Source organism: Thamnophis elegans, chromosome 14 (genome assembly GCF_009769535.1).
Source record: "Thamnophis elegans isolate rThaEle1 chromosome 14, rThaEle1.pri, whole genome shotgun sequence".
Classification (NCBI taxonomy): domain Eukaryota; kingdom Metazoa; phylum Chordata; class Lepidosauria; order Squamata; family Colubridae; genus Thamnophis; species Thamnophis elegans.
Window position 1 is genome coordinate 36,349,361 of NC_045554.1, and position 25,699 is coordinate 36,375,059.

Below are 25,699 nucleotides of genomic sequence, written 5' to 3' on the forward strand. Positions count from 1 at the left end.
GGTGTCAATGTCCCCACAAATCTCCATTTCTTTCCAAACAGAAAGACAGACACAGGGACTGAACTTTCAGAGAAGAAATAAGGCAGCTGGAGCACTTCGTGGGCCCCCTGCCCCAGTGACGAAAAGAAAGAAGCGAGATCATCTCTCGTGGAGCTGTCAGCCGTTGTACTGTTGCTGGTACCGCAAATTCAGTTCTCGCAGTTCCCTCTCCCGCACTCGGCGGGACTTGTTGGATTTGGTGGAACGGCTGGAACGGGTAGACTGAGCTGATTTGGTGCTTTGGCAACGAGACGACGCCCTCTTGAGGAGGTTCTGAGAGATGGAGCGGTGCAGGTTCTTCATGGAAGAAGAGGCCGCCATGCTCACCACCCAGGGATGCTTTAAGGCTTGAAGTGCTGTCATCCGGTCGCCAGGGTCCACCGTGAGCAGGCGGTCAATGAAATCTTTACCAAGATTGGACACGCTGGGCCAGGGCTGAAAATGAAGGAGAAACAAAGGGACGGGGAAAACATTAAATTGTGGTTGGAATGCAGTATTGCAGGCTGATTCTGCCCAATGCCAGCAGTTCGATCCTGACCAGTTCAAGCTTGACTCAGCCTTCCATCCTTCCAAAGTCAGTAAAATGAGGACCCAGATTTTGGGGGCAATAGGCTGACATTGTAAACAGCCCAAAGCACTATAGGGCAGTATATAAATTTAATTGCTATTGCTATTAAAGTTGGCAATAAGCAAACAAACTTGTTTTTCTTTAAATAGGGTGATTTCTCCTTTGCACTTGCAAGCACCCCATCATTTGCTCTACTTAAAGATTCTTTTGTCTGTGGACTTCCAACTCTGACTTTATGTTGGCTTTTCCCTACCAAAGTAATGGGTATCTGGCCACGCCCGCCCCTGGTTTAGCAAAGGGGGAAAAGTTGTGATATGTCACGTGACAACAATATGACATCATGAGTTTGACACCCCTGCACTATAGTATCAACGGATATTCAATAACCCCTGAGATTAGAGGGTTAGACAGATTTTTTAAATATCTACTGTGGTCTCTCAGTGTTCCCTCCAGACAGAATTCACTGGCTAATTAGATGCATACCCAATTTATACTACTGGAGCTGGAAACTGGTTTTGTTTATTTATAGCACAAATTTGTTTCCAGCACAATCAATGCCAAGAGAAAAAGGAGTACAAAGTACCATCAGGCTACTGCAATTTCACATTTATGTAGAACCTATGCTGAAGCACAACTATTATCTATCATTTGATTAACTATAATGGGCATCACAGTAATAATGTATTATGGGCATTTCAGTGATATCCAAAATAATTGGTTTCATCTAGATCAGGAGTGTCAAACTTGATTTCACTGGAGACTGCATCAGGGTTGTGTCTGACCCTGGGGGGGAGGGCATGGCCAGGGGACATGGCCAGCTTGACGTCACTCCTATTGGGGGCACTGGTGGTGGTCTGAGCACTCTGCTAGCGGAAACAGGCTCCTGAGCACCGTTTTCGGCTGCCACTGCCTCCTGCAACTCTCTGCCAGTGAAAACAGAGCTCAGGAGGGCTGCGTACTTGGGAGCCTGTTTTTGCTGGCAGAAACACCACGGGCCGGTTCTTCACTGTTTCCAAGGGGGCCCCACGGGCCGGATCTAAGTACCCTTCAGGCCGGATCGGCCCCTGGGCCTTGAGTTTGACACCCCTGATCTAGATTTTGTACCTAAATAAAATAAAAACAAAAAAGGACCGTGTTTGTAGTTAGAAATAGGTGTTAGGTGAAGCTCACATACTGCTAGAATGTTAAATTTAAAAATGCTAATTATCATCATCAAATAATCAAGGTTAATGTTTCAATGTTGTTTTAACAATTTAAGCAACCAGTATTATTTTAACCATAATGTGAAGCAATTCCTGAATGGGGAACTGAGACAGGCAGCAATAAATTATCACCTTCAATCTGACAAGCGAGTCAGCATTACCAGCTCAGTTAAGGGGCGCTAAACAGGAACAAATTCTCCAACAACAAGGAATTGGATTTCTTCTCCTTTCAATTACTCTGCCACCTTCTGAAATGGTAAGCAGAGAGCACTAGTAATTAGAAATCTCTTCTAGTCAGCAAACACAAATTGGTTTATTGATCTGTTTATTTTGCTGGAGGCTTCACCTGCTGTACAGTATGTATCTTTGGCTTGATTTAATTAAGCTACCCTTCTGAATATATATATATATATACACACACACACATACAGACAGACAGACATACATATACACCCCTATTAAGGTTAGAAGTGAAACGAGCTTACTAGCTTCTTTGCCTACCACCCATTAAAATGATCACTTTCATTTCCTGGGATGAAATGAGAATAACGTGGAATGCTGGCCGCAGAATCTCAATTTCATGAGCTTCATATTACTTCTTTATATTAATTTTTTTCAGTATTTGCTCAAGGAGAGTTACATTGGATGCAATGTTAAAAACCTGCGTTTGAACTCAATTCTTAGGGTATCACTTAAATGTCAAAGCAAGGAAAAAAAGATGATTGGTATACAACAAGTTCATGGACAGGAAAGAGGGTGGGCTTATCTCCCACCCACCCCAACTGAGTCCTAAACCAAATCAGACCCAACACTAATGATTGCTTGGATGATCTAAAACAAGGGTCTCCAACCTTGGCAACTTTAAAACTTGTGGACTTCAATTCTCAGAATTCCTCAGCCAACAAAACTGGTTGTGGATCATGGTACTTGGTAGTGGATCTGGGTACTTGAGAGACCGCCTACTGCCAATTACCTCCACCCGACCAATTAGATCCCATAGATTAGGCCTCCTCCGAGTCCCATCTGCCGGTCAATGCCGACTGGCAACTACGCGGAGGAGAGCCTTCTCGGTGACAGCTCCGACCCTATGGAACGATCTCCCCGTGGAGATTCGTACCCTCACCACCCTCCAGACCTTCCGCACAGCCCTTAAAATCTGGCTATCCCGTCAGGCCTGGGGCTAAAGACTGTAACCCACCCGAATAGTATGAATGTTGTGCTTTTAATGATGTATTGTCTTATGTGTTAATTGTTTGTTTCCCCCCCCCTTTTCGAGTTGTAAGCCGCCCTGAGTCCCCCCAGGGAAAAGGGTGGCATATAAATAAATTACTCTAACTCTAACTCTAACTCTAACTCTGGGAATTGAAGTCCACAGTTGCCAAGGTTGGAGACCCCTGATCTAAAGCGTAGAATTCAAAAATGTTCTCGGTATTGACATTCATTTAGCTACTGTTACTGGAAAGGATTATAAAGGTAGTTCTCGACTTACAACTCTTCATTTAGTGACCATTCAAAGTTACAACAACACTGGAAAAAAGTGACTTAAGACCATTTTTCACACGGATACTGTTGCAGCATCTCCGTGGTCACACATGACTCCCATTTGGACGCTTGACAACTGCTTCATATTTATGAAGGTTGCAGTGTCCTGTGGTCACGTGATTCCCCTTTTGCAACCTTCTGACAAGCAAAGTCAAGGCGGGAAGCCAGATTCACTTAACAATCGGGTTACTAACTTACGAACCGCTCTAATTCACTTAACAACGGCAGCGCGAAAGGACGTCAAATCCTTTGCCAAGGCAAAGGTTTTGGTTCCAAAAGCAGAACCACAGGTTATTCAGTGCCAATTTATCCTTGCCTAACTAGGTGTAGCATGGCATCTAGTCATCAACCTTGCACGGGTTTAGTCTGGAGCAGGTAAAATCCACAGGGAAAGAAATGTGCTACAATATTTGTATATTTGAGATAAAGTTCCATTCAGCTGGAATTCAAATTTCCCCCAGATTGACTCCTTTCTTCCTCTTTATTGTTCCAAGCTCAACCAGTAGAACAAGCAAGCAGCAGCAATAGAGGTAGAGCTAAATGGGACTCCGCAGGTAACTGCAGCAATAGACAAAATCCATAGCTGTTGCTATAGACATTCAGAGCCTCCTTCGTGGGCTTTTGTGTGGAGATACTGCTCCAATAGCAAACCCAAGCACCAAGGACAGAGGAGGCTTGAAAGTAATTATTTTGCCTGGTGATTTGTTTGTTTGTTTGTTTATTCCATTTGTATTCCGCGCTATTCCCGAGGGACTCAGGGCGGCTAACAAACAAAGTGGGGGGGGGGAATACAAACAACAGAACAAAATACAAAACAAGTTAAAAACAAAACAAGAGTCGCAATAATTCAAGTGGGGCTGGGAACTCAGATTTATACTGTGGTTGGTCATTGTTCCCAATAGTCATGCTTTGGTTAAAGCTTCATAGTGATTTCCTGAAGGGCTATTTCCAGTTTTTCAAAAACAATGGAATGTGTTGTGGCCCGGCAGGAGCCGTTGGAGCTGCCGCCAGACTCCGACAGCGAGGGGTCTTATGAGTCGGCCCTGGAGGAGGTGGAGGACCCTGGACAGGGTGCCGACTCCGAGCAGGGCGAGGAGAGACTGGTTGGCCACCAGGTGGCGCCAGAGCCTTGGATCAGTGGGGAGGAGACAAGAGTGAGTGATCCAGAAAACACCTGTGAGTTGTTCTGGGATGCACGCCGTCGAAGGGCTACTCGGCGTCAAGAACAACGGCGTAATTACAAGAGGTGATTACGCTCAGCTGATGCTCATTAAGATCCTCTCCTGATTATAAAAGAGACTGCTTGTGCCACGCCTTTCTGCAGAAGTCAACGTTAAGGACTAACAAGAAACAAACTTGGCAGGCTGGATTGCTGCCAGAGTTTGTTTGCATTGCTGCCAAGTTTTGTAGGACTTGCTGCCAGAGTGCTTATCTCTTTGTTTATGTGGCTTGCAGCCAACAAGAGTCTTGACTGATTAAAAGAAACCTTCTCATTTACGTTGGTTTCAGCTTTCGTTCCTGGACAGAGGAGGGGGATCAGAACAGGAATGTATCCATTTAGTTATTCACAATCCAAGAATGATATCCTAGAAATTCTAACCTCTTTGACACCCCTAAATCCTTGGTTAATTCACTTCTATTTTACTCTTCTGTCTTCTTTTTTTAATGTATCTTCTTTAAAATGCAAGGTTTGGCCAATGGGTTTGAGGAACCTAGAGAGGGATGAAGGCCATCAGGTGACTGACTGCTGTCGCAGAGGGTGTGTGTGTGTGTACATATCAGGGGGTTATTGCTTTTATTGTTGTATGTTGGGTTTTTATTTTTTTGTAAGCCGCCAAGAGTCACTGAGAGTGAGTGGGGGGGGAGTATAAATTTTCTAAATAAAAAAATAATAGCTAATTGTTTTCTTTCCGCTTGTCCTTTTAGCGGGGGTGGGGTAGGGGGGAAGGTTCCATCAACACCTATCAGAACCTCTTTTCACCATTTCAAAGACGCTCCTGAATGGCTTAGTGGGAAATTACAACTTAGGAGCAAAGTTTAAGGTTGACTGAATATTGAAAACAGGAAGGATTTGCTGTTCTGTGATCATCCCGGACAGCTTGAACTCCTGTCCAGTCTTTCTCTGTCAACCTGATCCACTTCACATGATTGCTGTATGTGGATAAAAGGGTATGCATGCTGCCTTAACTTTCTAACAAAGGATAAGATATGAAGGGGACCAGTGGTGCATACTGTCAGGCTTTTCAACCCCAAGCCCCCTCCAATAATAAGGCCCAAGCAAAGTTGGGGGGGGGGGTCAAAAGAAAATAAGACCCCACCTTATTTTCGGGAAAACATGATACATTTACAGTACCACATGGAACAGAGTACAGCAGGGCTGTCAAAGACAAGGCCTGGGGGAGCAGATCCGGCCCGCAGGGTGCTTAGATCTGTCCCGCAGGGCTGCCCTGGAAACAGTGAAGGACTGGCTTGCGGTGCTTCTGCCAGTGAAAATGGAGCTCGGGAGGGCCACATGCGCTCCCCCCTCCCTGCCAAGCTATATTTTCACCGGCAGAGGGTTGCAGGAGGCAGTCACAGCCGGAAACAGAGCTTGGGAGGGCTATGCACGGCAACCCCAAGCGACATTTTCACTGGCAGAGGGTTGCAGGAGGCAGTCACAGCCGGAAACAGAGCTTGGGAGGGCTATGCACGGCAACCCCAAGCGACATTTTCACTGGCAGAGGGTTGCAGGAGGCAGTCACAGCCGGAAACAGAGCTTGGGAGGGTTATGCACGGCAACCCCAAGCGACATTTTCACTGGCAGAGGGTTGCAGGAGGCAGTCACAGCTGGAAACAGAGCTTGGGAGGGCTATGCACGGCAACCCCAAGCGACATTTTCACTGGCAGAGGGTTGCAGGAGGCAGTCACAGCTGGAAACAGAGCTTGGGAGGGCTATGCACGGCAACCCCAAGCGACATTTCACTGGCAGAGGGTTGCAGGAGGCAGTCACAGCCGGAAACAGAGCTTGGGAGAGCTATGCACGGCAACCCCAAGCGACATTTTCACTGGCAGAGGGTTGCAGGAGGCAGTCACAGCCGGAAACAGAGCTTGGGAGGGCTATGCACGGCAACCCCAAGCGACATTTTCACTGGCAGAGGGTTGCAGGAGGCAGTCACAGCTGGAAACAGAGCTTGGGAGGGCTATGCACGGCAACCCCAAGCGACATTTTCACTGGCAGAGGGTTGCAGGAGCCAGTCACAGCTGGAAACAGAGCTTGGGAGGACTATGCACGGCAACCCCAAGTGACATTTTAACCGGCAGAGGTTGCAGGAGGCTGTCACAGACGGAAACAGAGCTTGGGAGGGCTATGCACGGCAACCCCAAGCGACATTTTCACTGGCAGAGGGTTGCAGGAGGCAGATTACCTCCCATAGACCGATTAGATCTCACAGGTTAGGTCTTCTCCGGATTCCATCTGCCAGCCAATGTTGGCTGGCGACTCCCAGGGGGAGAGCCTTCTCTGTTGCAGCTCCAGCCCTTTGGAATGACCTCTCCGTGGAGATCCGGACCCTTACTACCCTCCCGGCCTTCTGCAAAGCCGTTAAGTCCTGGTTGCTCCAACAGGCCGGGGGGCTTTCAAAATATCCAGCCCCACGGAAACTGTGACTGTTGTGTATTTTAAAGTGTTGTTTTGTTTATTTATCCCCTTCCCTTGTTTATTGTAAGCCGCCCGGAGTCCTTCGGGAGTGGGCGGCATACAAGACAAATAAACATCAACATCAAACATCAGTCACAGCCGGAAACAGAGCTTGGGAGAGCTGTGCACGGCAACCCCAAGCTACATTTTCACTGGCAGAGGGTTGCAGGAGATCATTGCAGCTGGAAAAAGGAGCTCAGGAGCCCATTTTGCTGGTAGAGCACCCAGGACGCTGAAGGCACCCGTGACATGAGTGATGTCAAGCTCTCCCCACCCACACCCCCGATGCGGCCCTCAATGAAATTGAGATGGACACCCCTGGAGTAGAGCTTCAAGAAATTGCCGCTCTATTTCAGTTTGTGTGATTGGACAGCTCAAGGAGTCCCAAGTATAGACTCAGGCCTTTGGGGAAAGCACAGGCTTAAATATATTGAGCCGACTGAAACAAGCAATATTCTTGTTCTGCACACCGGAGAAAAGGAATAAGTACTGCTAAGTAACAGATTGCCAGTGAAATGGCCGTTGTCAGCAAAAGACTTAGCAAGCTAAACAGGGAGAAATTGGGTGATGTACTGCCCAGAGCATTTTGAAGCTATAGCAGATATTTACAGGGGCTTCTCAGGCACTCTCTTCTAATGAGTCCCGTATCCATTTTGCTCAGTTCACTTTTAACAATACATATATTTGGAAATAAATAAATGACCGTGCTGTAGAGTAGCCGCATTAAACATCCAAAATTGTCACAATCATTTAAAGAAACAATCTATAGCAGGGGTCTCCAAACTTGCCTTAAAGTCACCAAGTTTGGAGACCCCTGATCTATAGTATAATTCACTTGGCAACATCATCCAGAATGGGTTTTATATATATTTATATAAAATATATAGTACTGTGCAAACGTTTTAGGCAGGTGTGAAAAAATGCTGTAAACAAAGAATGCTTTCAGAAATATAAATAACGATTGTTTATTTCTGTCAATTTTCAAAATGCAAAGTGAGAGAACAAAAGAAAAATCTAAATCAAATCAATATTTGGTGTCACCACCCTTTGCCTTCAAAACAGCAGCAATTCTCATAGGTACACTTGATTTTGTAGGATTATAATCAGGTGTAAGATCAACCAATTATACCAAACAGGTGCTAATGATCATCAACGTCACACATAGGTTGACATCCAGGCAAGAACTGAAACAGAAACAACTGTGTAGGAGGCTTAAAACTGGGTGAGGAACAGCCAAACTCTGCTACCAAGATGAGTTTCATGTCATGGCAAGATTGAGCACAGCAACAAGACATAAGGTAGTTATACTACATTAATAAGGCCGCTCTCAGACAAAGATTTCAAAGCAGACTGGGGTTTCAAGATGTGCTGTTCAAGCTATTTTGAAGAAGCACAAAGAACGGACAACGTTGAGGATCATAGACGCAGTCGTGGTCGGCCAAGGAAACTTAGTGCAGCAGATGAAAGACACATCAAGCTTATTGCCCTTCGAAATCGGAAGATGTCTAGCAGTGCCATCAGCTCAGAACTGGCAGAAACCAGTGGGACCCAGGTACACCCATTTACTGTCCGGAGAAGTCTGGCCAGAAGTGGTCTTCATGGAAGAGTTGCAGCCAAAAAGCCATACCTCCGACGTGGGAACAAGGCCAAGTGACTAAAGTATGCACATAAACATAGGAACTGGGGTGCAGAAAAATGGCAGCAGGTGCTCTGGACTGATGAGTCAGAATTTGAAATATTTGGCTGTAGCAGAAGGCAGTTTGTTTGTCAAAGGGCTGGAGATCACTACAATAATGTCTGCAGGCAACAGTGAAGCATGGTGGAGGTTCTTGAAAGTTTGGGGCTGCATTTCTGCAAATGGAGTTGGAGATTTGGTCAGGATTAATGGTGTTCTCAATGCTGAGAAATACAGGCAGATACATCATGCAGTACCATCAGGGAGGCGTATGATTGGCCCCAAATTTATTCCGCAGCAGGACAATGACCCCAAACACGTGGCACGACAAAACAAAACCGCGCTCGTCAAAATAGTGGTGATAAAACCGTGTCGCTAAAGCCGCGACGTCATCACCGCGCGTCAAAAGCGTGGCAACAAAAGCGCGGCGACAGAAGGGCGCTTTAAAACAGCGTGGCGGCAGAAAATGTAATAATTTAAATTAAGGTTAGGATTAGGTTTAGGGGTTTGCTTTAGGGTTAGGTTTAGGGGTTTGCTTTAGGGTTAGGTTTAGGGTGCTGAGTGCTTCGGAAGGCGCGGATTTGCCCTCTGCCCTTATGTCAGCGCGGTAAGATCGCATTTGCTTTAGCGATTTGGACGGCGCGGATTAGGGTTCACGCTTATGTCTCGGCGGATAAGGGCTTTGCGGTATTGTGGTGGAACCCCCAAACATATGGCCAAAGTCATTAAGAACTATCTTCAGCGTAAAGAAGAACAGGAAGTACTGGAAGTGATGGCATGGCCCCCCACAGAGCCCTGATCTCAACATCATCGAGTGTGTCTGGGATTACATGAAGAGACAGAAGGATGTGAGAAAGCCTACATCCACAGAAGATCTGTGGTTAGTTCTCCAAGATGTTTGGAACAACCTATCAGCCGAGTTCCTTCAAAGACTTCGTGCAAGTGTACCTATGAGAATTGCTGCTGTTTTGAAGGCAAAGGGTGATCACACCAAATATTGATTTGATTTAGATTTTTCTTTTGTTCGCTCACTTTGCATTTTGAAAATTGACAGAAATAAACAATCATTATTTATATTTCTGAAAACATTCGTTTACAGCATTTTTTCACACCTGCCTAAAACCTTTGCACAGTTCTCTCTCTCTCTCTCTCTCTCTCTCTCTCTCTCTCTGTGTGTGTGTGTGTGTGTGTTTATATGTGTGTGTGTGTGCCACTCTCATTAGTCTGTGAATGTTTTAACAGCCAAACAAACCAAAATGAGATTTTCTCAAAAGGATTCTCCAACCATATGTATTAAAAGGGAGGAAAGATTAGTATATTTATTTAAGAAAATTTATACGGCTACCCAACTCATCGTCCTTAAACTTTGGGTGGCTTTCAAAGATTAAAAAAATATTATATAAAAAATAATGAAGAGATATAAGCTCCACTACCTCACCCCAACCCCTGCGACAACAATCAATCAAACAAGCCACTTGAGTGGCTCCATCACACTCTGGGTTCCACGGACAAAACCAGTCCTTGTGAAAGAGGACTAAAATGGGGGTCAATCTTATTTCTTTGGGGATGAAGTCCCACAGGGAGGGAGCTACCATAGAGAAGGCCCCTCTTCTTGGTCTCATTAGATGAACTTCCTTAGGGGAGAGGACACAGGGCATTCCTTGATGTTTCTACAACTAAATGCATTTGTTTTTAAGACCCAATGCATCTAGCAGTTTCATTTTCTTGGTAACAAACGTTTGACAGTTACAGTAATCACCCTTTTCCCACACAATGGAAGAACATGCAGAAATTTTCAACCTGGAAAGTTTTCAAAATTTCTTTTCTCTTTCTCAGGAACTGAAAAGATAATAACTTGGATCAGTAAATAAAAATTTGGTCTCTTTTATTGTACAAATAAAAATAAATAGGGACCCGGTGGCGCAGGGGCTAAGACGCTGAGCTTGTCGATCAGAAAGGTCGGCAGTTCGGCGGTTCGAATCCCTAGTGCCACATAACGGAGTGAGCTCCCGTTACTTGTCCCAGCTTCCGCCAACCTAGCACTTTGAAAACATGTAAAAATGCAAGTAGAAAACTAGGGACCACCTTTGGTGGGAAGGTAACAGCGTTCTGTGTGCCTTCGGCATTTAGTCATGCCGGCCACATGACCACGGATACGTCTTTGGACAGCACTGGCTCTTCAGCTTTGAAACGGAGATGAGCACCGCCCCCTACAGTCAGGAACGATTAGCACATATATGCGATTTACCTTTACCTTATTGTATAAATACAGTTTTCTCGCACTAAAAAGTGATGAAGCTGAATGAATCCTTCAGTACTATTTATGATCCAATTTGTAACAACTTGGAATTTCCTTAGTCTTTGCTAAGCTCATTTTCCAACAGCTACCAAATAACATCTAAATTGATCACCTGAAGTATCTCAAAACATTGATTTCCACTGTAGGGATGGAAGTTCTGTGCACTTGCTATGTAATCTGTAGGCTTGTGTCAATACAACTCATTCATCTTGCATTTATACAGCCCAGCTAGTGAATGCAACAGCAGCAGCAGGTGTTCCTAAAAACTAACAACTGGAAGCCTCCTCCGCACAATCAGCTACGTGCACAATTTTACCAATCGACACTGATCGGTTTCAGAAGAAGCCTAACAATCCCCCAGAAAAGCATTCAAGTCCAAAAAGCAAAACAGCCTTAATTGGGAAACATGTCTCTAAACCCAGTCCTGGCACTCTCCCAGGAAAGGAAGGGATAAGAGACAAAGTCACCCATTGACACTAGCTAGGGTGGGTAGACTGAAACCTATGTACCAGGTGTGATGGACTGGAGGTGGGGTGTGTGGTAAAGGAGATGCAAAAGGATGACCCTGAACAAGTGGTCGATATGCTGGAACAATCAAGGAGATGAAAGAAAGAAAGAAAGAAAGAAAGAAAGAAAGAAAGAAAGAAAGAAAGAAAGAAAGAAAGAAAGAAAGAAAGAAAGAATAGAGAAAAAAGAGAGAGGAGAGAAAGAGGGAAAGAGAGAGAGAGAGAGAGAGAGAGAGAGAGAAAGACATAGACACAGACAAGACAGAGATATGAATGGAGGGAGGGAGGGAGATAAATCTATTTTTGTGGTTCTATATGCCATTTCATGAACTCATTTTTATAAGACACCTTTTTCTTTGTCTCCTGTTTCTCCAAGAAATCATTGCCAAATACTGGAAGGGTAATTAAATGACTTTTGACATGGTCATCTTGCTCCAGTGCTTTTCAACAAACTTAGTATATACTTCATACAAATGAAAAAATGACAAAAGCTATTAGAAACATATACCGTATTTTTCAGAGTATAAGATGCTCCGAAGTACAAGATGCACCTCGATTTTGGGGAGGAAAACAAGGGGAAAATATCTGCCTCTGCCTCCCAGCAATTTGCCTCCTTGCAGCAAACAGCAAACAGTACAGACGATGTACACTGTTTGTAGTGTTAGATTTCAGACTATACTTGTACAGATGCTATTGAAAGTGATGTGCTTTTTGGAAGTATAGTTATTCTCTGCTATTTAAAAGAATAGCACTTTTTAAAACAATAGCACTGGGCCTCTTCAGAACAAGCATTTATTTTAAAAAGCTTCTTCATTTTGTTAAATTATCTAGAACAATAATAAAGCAGTCTTTAAAAAATAAGTCTAATAATTTGAACATTCTATAGGCATTTATAGTTGTTGATTTACCTCCTTGCAGCAAACAGCCTGATTAGCACAAGGGGAAAAAAAATCTGTCTCCCAGCAATTTGCCATATGGAGCAAACAGCAAGTTTCACTTTCAATTTCTCTCCATTATCAGCTGTTAATAGGCTGCAGGGATTGCTATAGCTTATTGAAGCCTTGGCAAGCTCCCACAAGTAAATTGCTGGGAGGCAGAGGCCAAAGGGTTGGGGATGGTGGGTAAATGGGGTTACATTCAGTGTATAAGACGCACCCAAATTTTCACCCTATTTTAGTGGGGGGAAGGTGCATCTTATACTCCGAAAAATACGGTACATCAAAATATTCCCAAGAGTCCAAAATTTGAATGAAAGCCACAATATTCACATTTTTCAAAGATAAATGCTGCAAGCTTCAAGAACAATTTGACACTAGGTTGGAAAAAAAGAAACTTGCAGACACTTATCAGATGGGGAGACCAACTGTGAACGTCCATTTGGGATTTTATAAAGAGTCCTGTTTTGGGCACAGGGTCGTCTAGAAGACCTCCAAGGTCCCTTCCAGCCCTATGATTCTATGATGCATAAATTTTAAGAGACAATGTGTCCATCCTTTGAAATAGGAAATCTAAGAATTCTTGAATTGTGGATAACAGATTCTGTAACAGAATCCCGAAAGCCTGTCAGAGCTTCTCTAGGCTTCAATTTACACCTAACCCAATCAAGAAAGAGTTGGGTTTTTTCACACTTTCTACTTTCTTAGAATACGAATATCTTTTCTGTAGTGGTTGGGTATTCTCCTCTTCCTTCTCTGAGTCTAATCTGCATTCTACCATACTGCTACAAAAATTAAGTAGAGAAATAATAAACAATTTTCCTGACACCATCCAGTGTGTGTCTATTTTTCCAGGTACATCAACCTGAATCTAAGCAGTTGAAAATAAAATAAATGACTTTAATCACAATCAAATAGTCTATGTTCTCGTGGTCAATACGCAGTGGGCAAAATTCAAGTCCACAAAGGTTATTAGCCCAAATACACCCCTCTCTATTTTCACCGCAACATCTTGCGTACAAGGTTTCTGATTAGCTTCAGTATAATCAAGGTTGCAAGCAAAGAGGCCCGTGGCCATTTCAACTTTGAAAGAGAGCAAATGCCAAATGAATCTGTAGTTCTGTGAACATTTCTGCCCACTGCATCACATCTGGCCACAGAGCTGAGGCAATCAGATCAGCACAAAAGGGAGTAAACTCTAGGTACATTAAGTTGTCAGCTGGACAGCTGCATTAAGGGTAGGGGGAAAGAGCAAAGAACAGGGGGGAGAAAAGAAAAGAGAGTTTCAGAGTGTGCATTTGTCAGGCTGACCTCAGGGATGGAAGCATCTTATTTCAAGCTCCGTTCAATATTTCTCTTTTTTTTAAAAAAAAAATGAAATAAAAAAGGAAGAACACTCTGCCTTTTCAACAGAGCTCCTTGAGGTTACATGAAGCCTCACCATCACTGGCTCAATCTCTCTGATGCAAAAACACATTCCTTGGTAAATGGATTTCTCTTCTAAGAAAGGGTAGGACCGCTCTTAAGGTCCTCTTAAAGAGTAAGAATATTGTAGTCTCCTTTCCATCCAAGATTTTCATGGATTTGTTTCTTCATTCTTGCATGCACTTGAAAATTGAGCCTCGGTGCTAAGTATCTGTAACACTAATGAGGGGTAGAAATTAAAGGCCCTACAACTCCTGCTGGACTCCAACCTCCATCACACTGATTGCTGGCTGCTAGGAATTGGAAACCAACCAGACCTGCAATAATTGTTTCTCAATCCAGAATTAAAAGTATCTTACAGGGGAAGGGGCATTGTGAGAAAGCAGTCAGGTTAGAACAGGTAGCAATAGCACTTAGATTTATATGCCGCTTTACAGCAGTGGTGGGATCCTGCCGGTTTAACAACCACTTCAGTGATGGTGTGCTTTGCGTGTGAGCGCGCAAAGTTTAAAGAAATCTTCACTTCCGCGTTACTGCTGGGGAGTAACACAGCTGAGGCGTGGCAATCCACTCTGCCACACGAATCAGCTGAGAAGGTAGGAAAGTAGCGCAGGGAGATGGGTGGCCCCCATCTGATTATCGGCGCAATCCGGTTTGCCCGAACTGGCGCGGTAGAATCCCACCCCTGCTTTTCAGCCCCCTCTAAGCGGTTTACAGAGTCAGCCTCTTGCCCCCAACAATCTGGGACCTCATTTTACCCACCTCGGAAGGATGGGAGGCTGAGTCAACCTTGAGCCTGAGATGGGATTCGAACTGCCAAATTGCAGGCAGCCGGCAGTCAGCAGAAGTAGCTTGCAGTTCTGCATTCTAAACACTGCGCCCCAGATTTCACCCCATTCTCAATCATTAAATCTCAAAGAGTGAATTTCAGCTTAGTAATAAACAGAGTTGTTGCTATTAATGTAAAATGAGAGGAAACCTCCATCTAAGACACCTTAGGCATCTAGCACAAAGATGGGGAAACATGGACACTTTAAGACTTGTGGACTTCAATTCCCAGAATTCCTGAGCCAAACACACTGCTCAGGAATTCTGAGAGCTGAAAGTCCACAAATCATAAAAGGGCCAGAATTCTCCACTTCTGATCTAGAAGAAAACTGGAATACTAAAAAACCTAATCCAGTCTCACAATTTAAGACTACAATTATCAAAAGGGGCACAATTTATGTAAGATGTTTAAGGCAGCCTCCCTCACAGTATTTAATCTTTTCTACAAATTTTAACATTTGTGCATTACACCAACGAGTAAGTCAATACTTCATCAGTGACGCACCACAGTGTGTTCAAGGCAACATCCGCATCAAACCTTTCTGAAGTGTGTTCTGCGTCAAGGTGCATTAAACTTTGTATCAAGTGGAAGTGCTATTCGTTAGAAATTAAAAGCTGATGTGAGTCACAAAGCAACAGGGAGGGAGGGACGCTGTTGGACCGTTTTCCCAGGCAAGTTGACAAATGTAAATGACAAATTTCAGCCACTCTTCCAGGCAGATGGTGCATCCTCTACCTTTCAAATGATGGGGGAAAGTTTACAAACTGCATTTTGCTTTACTTCGTCTCTACCCTGAGAAACATTCCAGATAGGCTTTCTTCCCTTTTCAGTTTTTAGCAATACAGAAAAAACAAATCCTAAATGAAAAGGAAAGGCAGGACCAATGTGTTTGCTTTATTTCGCCTTCTAAGCTTAATGCATTATTCACAGCATTTTCCTCTAAATATCATTATTAAAAAAGAGCCAAGGAACTGAAGAAGTAGAGAGGGAAAGGAGAGAAGGAAATGGACAAGAGGAGTAGGAGAGAGAAAAGGAGAAGAGGAGAGAGAAGAGGGGAGAGGAGAAGGAAGAGAAGAAAGTAGAGAGGGGAAAGGAGAGAGATTAATATATATAGAGAATGTTAAGGTACATTTATGAAAATAATGCCTACAACTATGACGTTCAACATTATGTATTTAAAAGAGACTATAAATGTATGATTAAGAGAATATTGGTTATAACCAGGGTGTACAAAACTATATATACTCAAAAAGGACTGGATACAGCCAGGACATTGCCGTTGCAAAACTGGAATTGTATTATAAAAAAAAAAGTACAATAAAAATATTTATGTAAAAAAAGAGTCAAGGAACTGGCAAGGTTTAATGCAGGTAGTCCTCAACTTACAACCACAATTGAGCCCAAAATTTATGTCACTAAGTGGGAAACTGGTTAAGTGAGTTTGCTTCATTTTACGGGTTTTCTCGCCACATTTGCTAAGTGAATCACTGCAATTAGTAACCTGGTTGTTAAGTGACTCTGGTTTCCCCATTGACTTTGCTTGTCAGAAGGTCGCAAAAGGAGATCACATAACTCTGGGACACTGTGACCGTCATAAATACGAATCAATTACTAAGTATCTGAATGTAAATGGTCATGTCACTTTATTCAGTGCCATTTAATTTTGAGCAGTCACTAAATGAACTGTTGCAAGTCGAGGATTACCTGCATGTGCAAATTCAATTGTGTTCTGCCTGTGTGTTGCTCCATATCTTAGCAATAAACATTTCCATTGCCTGGGTAGCATTTTTCCTTTCTGATCCCTGTCGAGGACTACTTGAAGGGACTCTTCAAGGTCGGCCAATGAGTTTCATATTTCCTGAGACCTGAAACCAGGCCTCTCTAACCTTAATAGTCTTCTAAAATACAGGGCCTTTCCAGACAATCTTGGGCTCCATGCGTGCTTGTCAACCAACTTTTGCTTTTGCAAGTGAGAAGTAGACAGACAAAAGACAGCTAGAACCACCGCAGTCACTGAGCTTCGACAGGGGCATATGACCAAGCACAGAGGGAATTTAAGGTCTGCAGACATGAGAAGGGGGAAAAAAAGCTCATAATCGCATTCTAATGAGAAAACCACACAATACTTTGCGTTAATTAGAAAAGGAAAAACCTACAATGAGATGACTGAACAGAATGGAATATCCTGGAGGATGACATAACAGAGCAATGCACGGGAGCGCTTCAATTAGGAAACTGTGGAAATAACTGCAGCCTTGCTACTAAAGTTCCATCTGCCCTTGGTAACAGGTAGAACGTATTGAGCGTTGGCATGCATTGAAAACATTTTGTGCAATTGTGAAGCTGGGAGGGCCGGGAACTAACAAACCTTAGAGCAGATGTTATCAAAATAGGAGGCAACCAGGGATGGGCTGCTGGAGATTCACAGGGGTTCGGGATAACCTCTAGCTAAGATTATGTGCAGTTTGGAGAACCCCAAATCCCACCCCTGGCTGGCCCTGCCGACCCTGCCCCACTCCTCCCAGGAGTCCCGACGCAACCCGTTTTGGGTGCAGGTAAGCGCAGGGCGTGTGCGGAGACTCACGGAGGGCAAAAAACAGGCCTCCTGGAAGTTTGGAAGCCCAGAAATGTGCCCATTTCCAGACTTCAGAGGGCTTCCGGAGTTTGGGGAGACCTTTTTTGCCCTCCCGGAGGCTCAAATAAAGCCTCCAGAGCCCAGGGAGGGCAAAAACGTTCCTCCCCACACTGTGGTGGAGGAGGCCGACTAGGCCATGCCAGAGAACCCCTTGCTAAATTTCCCATCCCTGGAGGCAAGGCTGAGAAACAAGTGGGCAGAAGTCTATTGCCATGTAAAGATAGGAGAAAGAAACTCTTTCAAGAATTTTAAAGAGTATTGTACAGCAGCTTATTGTCATTAAGGCTTCTTGTACCTTGCAATACAAGCAACCTACCTATCCAAGTTCCCAAACAAAGATTTATTGCTGAGCTTTGGGGGGAAATCTAAGGACGGTCTAAGTGTTAACTATAAAAACAAAAACCGGCTGCTCGGATGGTTTGAGAAGATTAACAGCATCATGTCCTGCTATTTCTGAGGTGTGAAATACATGAAAATTTAAAAGTACATATTTAAAACCTGCACATAAAAAATGTAAAACACGGATGCCTTCTTCTCCCATCGCTTCCTGTGATGTGGCCCCATTCATAAATTAGTCAAAGATGCAGGCAGGTAATTTGGGGGATACTTTTAGCTGGAGTTTTTCTTTATCAACCATAAGTGAGCAGAACAATGGGATATATCAAATCATTTGACTTCTCATCTGGAATCACCAGACACATCAGAAGGAGCGTTTTCTGCTGTGTATCCCGATTTTTATTTCCATTTTATACGGCAAAACAAAGCCTTCTGCTTATTTAAATAAGCCCTGATAAAGCAAAGAAGCTGCAGAGTGCAGGGAAAAACACAATTAGTTCCTAACAGATAAATTGAGCTGATCCTGCTCTGATCAGCCCTGTAACGCAGGAAGCTAACATCATCAGAAGTGTTTCGAGTGTCTCTCCAAACTGCATTAAATTTCCCTTCTTGGTCATCAACTATACATCATCCAGGAGGCAAAGAATAATAATTAGAGCAGTTGAAGTCAGCAGAACCTGAATGAGTTATTAGAGTAGCGTGGCCATTGATCGCTTAATAGCCTCTGGAAAACAGAATGGAACCACATAAGGAAGACACCTGCTGCTGTACTGGCAGGCAGCAACTGCAATACAGGTAGTCCTCGACTTACAACAGTTCATTTAGTGACCATTCAAAGTCACAAACTTCTCATCCTTACGACCGTTGCAGCCTCCCCATGGCCACGTGATTAAAATTTGGCCGCTTGGCAACTGACTCATACTTAACAACTCCAGGGATTCCTTTAACGACTGTGGCAAGAAAGTTCGTAACATGGGGCAAAATTCACTAAGCAACTGCCTCACTTAGCAACAGAAATGTTCAGCTCAATTGTGGTCCTAAGTCGAGGGCTACCTGTAGCTGGCGTCAGATTTTTCTTGTCGACTTTCTTTTCGCTGTCAACGGCCTCTCAGCTATTTTAGTTACGAAATTGAGCCCAGCCTCAGTTTTGAAAAGGCACTGGGTTTGAAAGAGTGGAAAAGGAGAAAGGTCCTTGCTGTTGAAATACTTCTTTGACAGAAGAACTCAACCTCCTGAATTCTTTTCCTCACAAAAAGTGCACATGGAGATTCTCAGCCATTCAGGTCAAGATTTTTCAAGAGCAACTGGACTTTCTGTTTTTTTTTCTTTTAAGAAAAAAAAGAGAAAGAAAAAGAAAAAATGAAGAAAAAGAAAAAAACAGAAAGTCCAGCTGCCTCTTGAGAAAGCACTTTTGGGACAAGTGCATTGAAGTTAACTCTGCAACACAAAATAGGAAAGATGCTGGGAACAAGCAAACAATAATCCTTTGAAAGATATTAAGTGTTATGCCTAATTTTATGTAGCGCTAAACCAGAATTTAGTATAATCTGCAGACAATTCTTTGAAAATATGGGAGAACAGGGGGGGGGGGGTATTCAGCTTTGTGCATGCTAAAAGAAAGACTCTTAATAGATTGTGTTTATCTTTCTTCCATTCTTGGCTGGTTATTGTGAATTAAACAAGAATCATGTTTTGCCAACTGCTAAGAAAGCCAGTAACTAATCCTTTGTTTTAAATCATGTTTTGATTTAGAAACAAGAAATGTGGACAGCTAAATTAAGTTGTACATAATTCTTCTGACTCTCAGGCCGGAAGAGAAGGAAATGGACAGTAAAGAAATCTGAGGCTCCACTTAGGTTTGCAAAGAGTCATGCACCAAAACTCTTGTTGTTGTTGTTATGTGCAAATACAGGTAGTGAGAAAAGTCAGCTCTTGAATCTAAGAGAGACAAACTCAATAATCAAACAGCTTTGGCAAGACACTGCAGCTTTGCCTTTTTGATATACATCTGATGGAATTAGGATTTAAGTCTCATCAAAAGCATTTACAAGTCAACATATATTAATTCAAGTTACCATTCTCAAGAGAAACTGGAGGTCATCTATAAAAGATGTCTGCATGACATAACCCAACAAAACATACATAGAGAAACGACAGGTCAAATTAAGAAATAGTACTTATCCATATTTGACTGGTGGAGTATTAAGAACATTATTGTTGGGGGCAATATGCTGATTCTATAAATCGCTTAGAGAGGGCTGTAAAGCACTGTGAAGTGATATATAAGTGCTATTGCTATTACAGCTGTGCAGTGCTAAAAGTTTCTTCTATCATTACTTTTCTGGTAAGGTCACACTGCAGCACTTTGGGCCATTCCCTAGCAACAGGCATATTCCTACAATAGATCCACTTTTCAGAGCAGAGTAATTCACAAAAATCAGATTATCCTCTTTGAGAAGTGATTCAAATATTGAAGACGGCACTGCAATAACATTATAGTCTTTTGCCATTCTTTTATTTCCTTTAATTAGGTTTGATACTGGAAGAAGTGCCTTTTCCCTGTATCAGTGGGGATGGAAAGATTCCCCTTGTTGCGAGTGTGGTGGTGATATACAAACCATTAAACATATTGTGCAAGATTGCCCACAATGTGCATTCCCTGGTTCCCTAGATGTGCATGAAGCAACGCCAGAGGTGATAGCCTGGATAGGTGAATTGGACCTCCAGTTATGAGGCCACTGCCACACACCCTTAGAAGTATTAGTTATAATTACATGGAGTGTGTGTATGTGTGTGTTTATTTCTCTTCTGTCACATTCTCATCATAACACATCATCATCATCCCTTTACTCACCTCCCCCGAGTAGCTGTATTTTCCTTTCAGAATTTGCCGATACAAGCGGGTGCGGTTATCATCCTCAAAAGGCATAGTCCCACTTAGTAGGATGTACGAGATCACCCCGAGCGCCCACATGTCCACAGAGTTAGTGTAAGGCTTCCTGATCAAGATCTCTGGGGCAATGTACTCCGGGGTCCCACAGGTCGTCTTCATTAAGCAGTCATCTCCTTTCTTCCGAGCACTCGCCAGTCCAAAATCGGTGATCATGATTTTAGAGTCCATACCTGGGTGATAGTAGAGCAAGTTCTCTGGCTTCAAGTCTCTATGAGTTATGCCCAATGTATGCAAATATTTAACTCCATCCAATACCATCTGTAGCACTCGGGTGGCATCTCTTTCCGTGAAAGACCCTTTGGCAATAATCCGATCGAACAGTTCGCCTCCGGTGGCCAGCTCCATGACCATGTAGACACGCTCCTGAGTCTCGAAAACTTCGATGAGCTGGATGATGTTGGTGTGCCGCACTCGGCGTAGCACGCACAGCTCCGATTCGCATACTTCTCTCCCCTCACGGTATTTGGTCTCTATCAACTTGATTGCGTAAGGTTGCTTGGTAGCTTTGTGCTCCACTCGTACCACCCGACTAAAGCTACCCCGGCCAATCAGAGCTTTGATGTCGTACTTGGCTGTCACTCGGGGGTCAAATTTGGCACGGTACTTTGCCACTCTGTTCTTGCGGGGCTCCTGCTGTTCCACATACGGATTGGTGTGACACGGAGGAGAAGGAATAGCAGACTTGATGGCATCTCCATCACCTTTGATGAAATGTTTATATATGTCCGTTTTATAACCAGTGTAGGGCTCGACCTTTTTAACAAGATCCAATTGAACATCCTTGGGAGGCTCGGGAAGGACTTTACTAGTCCCACAGCCCATCACTGAATGGTACTAGTCATCCATCAATATGGTCTCCCAGGATAGCACCACAGCAACCATGCCTGGAACAATTCCAACCATTGCAACGTTCCAAGATGATGCTGAAAAGAAAGAAAAATAGTCAGTGAGTTGGCTCAGTTATATTTCCTGCATTTACAGCTTAATTGAGATTGAGATTGAGATGCTTTATTTGTATGCCGCCCTTTTCCCTGGGGGGACTCAGGGCGGCTCACAACTCAAGGGGAGGGAGGACAAACGAGTCACAGACATAAAAACAATACATCATTAAAAACACAACAGTCATACAATTCGAGTGGGGTTGAAATCTTTAGCCCCAGGCCTGTTGGGACAGCCAGGACTTAAGGGCTACGCGGAAGGTCTGGAGGGTGGTGAGGGTCCGGATCTCCACGGGGAGTTCGTTCCAGAGGGTCGGAGCAGCCACCGAGAAGGCTCTCCTCCGGGTAGTTGCCAGCCGACATTGGCCGGCTGATGGAATTCGGAGGAGGCCTAATCTATGGGATCGTATCGGCCTAGTGGAGGTAATTGGCAGTAGGCGGTCTCTCAATTCAAACATCAGGAACTTTTTAGAAATATCAAAAATGTTGTAATTGGATAATACCCGGTTTCTATTACTAGAAAGCATTAGCGTTTCAGAGCTGAGGTGGCACAGTGTTTAGAGTGCAATATTGCAGGCTACTTCAGCTGACTGCTAGCTGTTTAAAAGATCAGGCTAGATGAAAGGATGGGGGAGATGCTTGGGGCAGATGCCTATTACTAAAATATAGGATATCTCTGTGTGTGTGTGTGTGTGAGAGAGAGAGAGAGAGAGAGAGAGTGAGTGAGAGAGAGAAAGAGAGAGAATGAATGAATACAGGATATGTCAGTTACACAAAGAGCAGAATAAAAAAAAATCATGGTAAATATTAACATATGATAATGTAATTATTATATGATAACAGGGGTATTAAATATAATTGTAATAGTATAACCAAATAATTTAAAACTGGGTTTTCTTATATCTTGGCCTATTTACATTTTATAGGTTATCATACTTATAGTTAAAAACAATCTCTATTTTAATACATTCATAGTCTCTCCCCCCCCCCCACCCTAATTCCTACCCATTGTCTCTACCCACTCATATAAACTGTTCCATGTCAGGTAATATTCTGAAGTCTTCTTTATCCTTAATTTTAAAAGTTCACCTATCCATTTCAGCACATTCTAAAATTTTCCGAATTACTTCATTGTCTGGTGGAGTGTTTTCATTTTTCCAGTATTTGGCTAATATAATCCTTGCTGCTGTTAGTATATGCAAAGCTAAATATAAGGTCCCTTTATTGTAACCCTCTGTTATTATTCCCAACAGATATCATTCCGGCATTGAATCTATATTCTGTTTAGTTATCTCTTCCAGCCAATTACATAATTTCTCCCAGTATTTTCTTGTTTTGCTGCACACCCACCACATGTGATAGTATGTGCCTGGGGACTGATTGCATTTCCAGCATTTTGTAAACAGGTTACTAAACATTTTTGTCAGTCTTGCTGCGAGTAGATGCCCCCTGTAGAACATTTTGTATAAAAATATATAGGATTTCTATATCTAAAAAGAGAGAGAGCAAATCTAGTCTTTTTTGTCCCCCAGTGGGGACCTCACCTTTCTCCTTTACTGATATTTCCTATCCAGCCCACTGAAGCTCTATATAGAATAACAGAGTTGGAAGGGACTTTGAAGGTCTTCTAGTCCAACCCCCTGCTAAGGCAGGAAACCCTACACCACGTCATATCTCAGCTTCCTTAAGTATTTCTTTTGCAGATGGGTTGGGATAACATGCCAACTGGGAATTATGGGTCCTGGGACCCCAAACAACAACGGGCTGGGGGGCAACCAGCTGTCCAAAGGCGGCGCTGCGTTTCCCAGACCCCTCGCTGCCTGGCATGGACAAACTCTGCCCGGGGGAGAAGAAGAAGCCTGACGGAGGCCCAGACTCCTCAGGCGCGCTCGCAGGGGGCGATCGAAAACGGGCCTGGCATGCGGACCAGGTGGAAAACAAGCGCAGGCCCGGGAGGACCGAGGCCTCCCATCCCAGCCCCGTCGAGGCCAGGCAGAGAAAGAGGAGCGGGGCGAGGACCGGAACTCGCCGGGCTGTCCCGAACGGACTCACCTCAACCCGCGGCCGGTGGGGCGCCGGGTCCAGCCCAAGCCCACAGGAGGTTCTGGCCTGGCCTGGCGCGGCCGTCATGACGTCATCAACACGCGCGCTCGGGGAACACAACGCTAGGTACCACAGGCCGCTTTCCTCTACTGTGATTGGACCAGACCAGCCGAGCGGGGGCGGGACTTTCCCTGGTCCTTAGAGAGAGAGAGAGAGAGAGAGAGAGAGAGAGAGAGAGGAGGGTGGGGAGAGAGGAAGGAACAGTTGGCGACGGTTGCTAGGGAAACTTAAGCCCCGCCTGTAGAGGGCTGTCATTCTTTTTTGCCCTGCCTTATCCATCCGCAAAATAGTTTTCTGCATCGTTTGATGGTCGTTGGTTTAAAACGCCTTTTTGAAAACCTGATTCTGCTTCCCTGTTAAAAGAAACCTTGCAATTTTGGAATGAGTGGACGAACACTTTTTTTTTTTACTGTTTTAAACATTTGTATTGTTTCTTTGACCCAGATTATTGGGGGCAATATGCTAACATTGTAAACCACTTAGAGAGAGAGCTGTAAAGCACTGTGAAGCGGTATATAAGTCTTAAATGCTACTGCTATTGTATGGTTCCTTTATTTTGGGGAGGTATTATTTATGTTTTAATAATAATTAAAACATTTGAATTATAAACCATTCAGAGCTACGAATGTGAAATAGGCAGCGAATGAATGAATGAATGAATGGACAACAAAAGGTAGAAAACAAAAACAACTGTGGGGGAAAAATTAATTTGGATGCTGTGATATTAGGAAAATGCCATTTATTAGCCCAATAAATCTCTCTTTTAAAATAATTATTTTTGTGGCCACGCAGTCTTCATGATGGAAATCCTTCCTCTGATTTCTTTGAATTACAATGCCCAATTAACAGACCTCCTTTTTTTTTTTTTACACGTAGACTGTCTTATTTGTCTTTCAAAGATCATTGGCATCAAGTTGGCACCTGTCCTGCTTTAAATCCCTTGTTAAAATCCTTTTGATTGAGAGGAAGGCTTTATTTTCCATACACGCCAGTTTGACATCCTTCAGTTAATTGATGCGGTTAATTTCTTTATGGAAAATAGTAAACTTCAGAGCCTCCTGTGGCACCGCTGGAAAAATGCCTTTAATATACTCCAATATACCCATGATAATTAGTAAAAAGCAGTTTGTAATCCCACTGATACCGTATCTTCTTTAAAAAAAAGGCTGGGAATACTTATTGATGCTGTAGAAAGCTTTTATTGCATGCTTCTATAAAAAGTATTTATTCCTTTATTTATCACATTTCTGCACTGCCCATTTCTCCTGAGCGACTCCAGGCAGCTTATAATAAAATGATTGGTTCCAGATTCTTTACTGCAAAACATCGTTTTTTGCCAGTCTCACATCTGCCCCCCTCAGACTTTTTTTGGGGGGGAGAGGAAGAGGTAAATGTGTAAGAATATTCTTGTGGCATATTTCCTTTTTCCATTTTATGTAGTGTTCTACATTTCTGTGTTCAGATCAGATTGTGGACATCTTTATAATAAGGGCTCCCAGCGCGGATTTATTACAAGGGCTAAGCTCCACCCACGATGACCCATTCTAAAAGGTTGAATGTGTGATTATTACTAGCTCAAATGATTTTTCCACAGGTTCATCCTCAAAGGAAATGGTGATCAAGAGCGCTTTGTTGGCAGAAATTCTCTTACAGGTAGTCCTTGATTTACAACTGCAACTGAGCCCAAAATTTCTATTGCAGTCTGACCTAAGCCTAGTACACAAAATTGTATGCTACAACATCCTATCTATCAATGACTACTTCAGCTTCAACCACAATACTACAAGGGCAAGCGATAGATACAAACTCAAGGTAAACCGCTCCAAACTTGATTGCAGAAAACACGATTTCAGCAACAGAGTGGTCAAATCTTGGAATGCTCTATCTGACTCCGTTGTTACATTCCTAAACTCCCACAGCTTCAACCTCAAACTGTCCACCGTGGACCTCACCCCATTCCTAAGAGGCCCTTAAAGGGGGCATGCATAAGCACACCAGCATGCCTACCATCCCTGTCCTACTGTCCCCATTTATTTGT

At 43.5% G+C, this 25,699-nt stretch overlaps 1 protein-coding gene across 1 annotated transcript; it reads right to left on the reverse strand.

The window, feature by feature from the left end:
- Nucleotides 1–23,691, reverse strand: LOC116517365 (serine/threonine-protein kinase H1). The gene is made up of 3 exons (XM_032230268.1): nucleotides 23,611–23,691; nucleotides 20,522–21,543; nucleotides 1–474 (listed from the first exon to the last, which is right to left on the reverse strand). Exons 2-3 carry the CDS (start codon nucleotides 21,440–21,442, stop codon nucleotides 157–159), a joined length of 1,239 nt encoding a protein of 412 aa, XP_032086159.1. The 5' UTR covers nucleotides 21,443–21,543; nucleotides 23,611–23,691; the 3' UTR covers nucleotides 1–156.
- Between the last annotated feature and the right edge of the window lie 2,008 nt (nucleotides 23,692–25,699).

What these genes read in the sequence shown, in the direction of transcription:
- LOC116517365 (XM_032230268.1), bottom strand. Translation starts at nt 21,442, where the DNA reads ATGGGCTGTGGGACTAGTAAAGTCCTTCCCGAGCCTCCCAAGGATGTT. An exon ending in AATACAGCTACTCGGGGGAG is followed by an intron (nt 475 to 20,521) that starts GTGAGTAAAGGG and finishes CTTCATTTTCAG; the next exon opens with CCCTGGCCCAGCGTGTCCAA.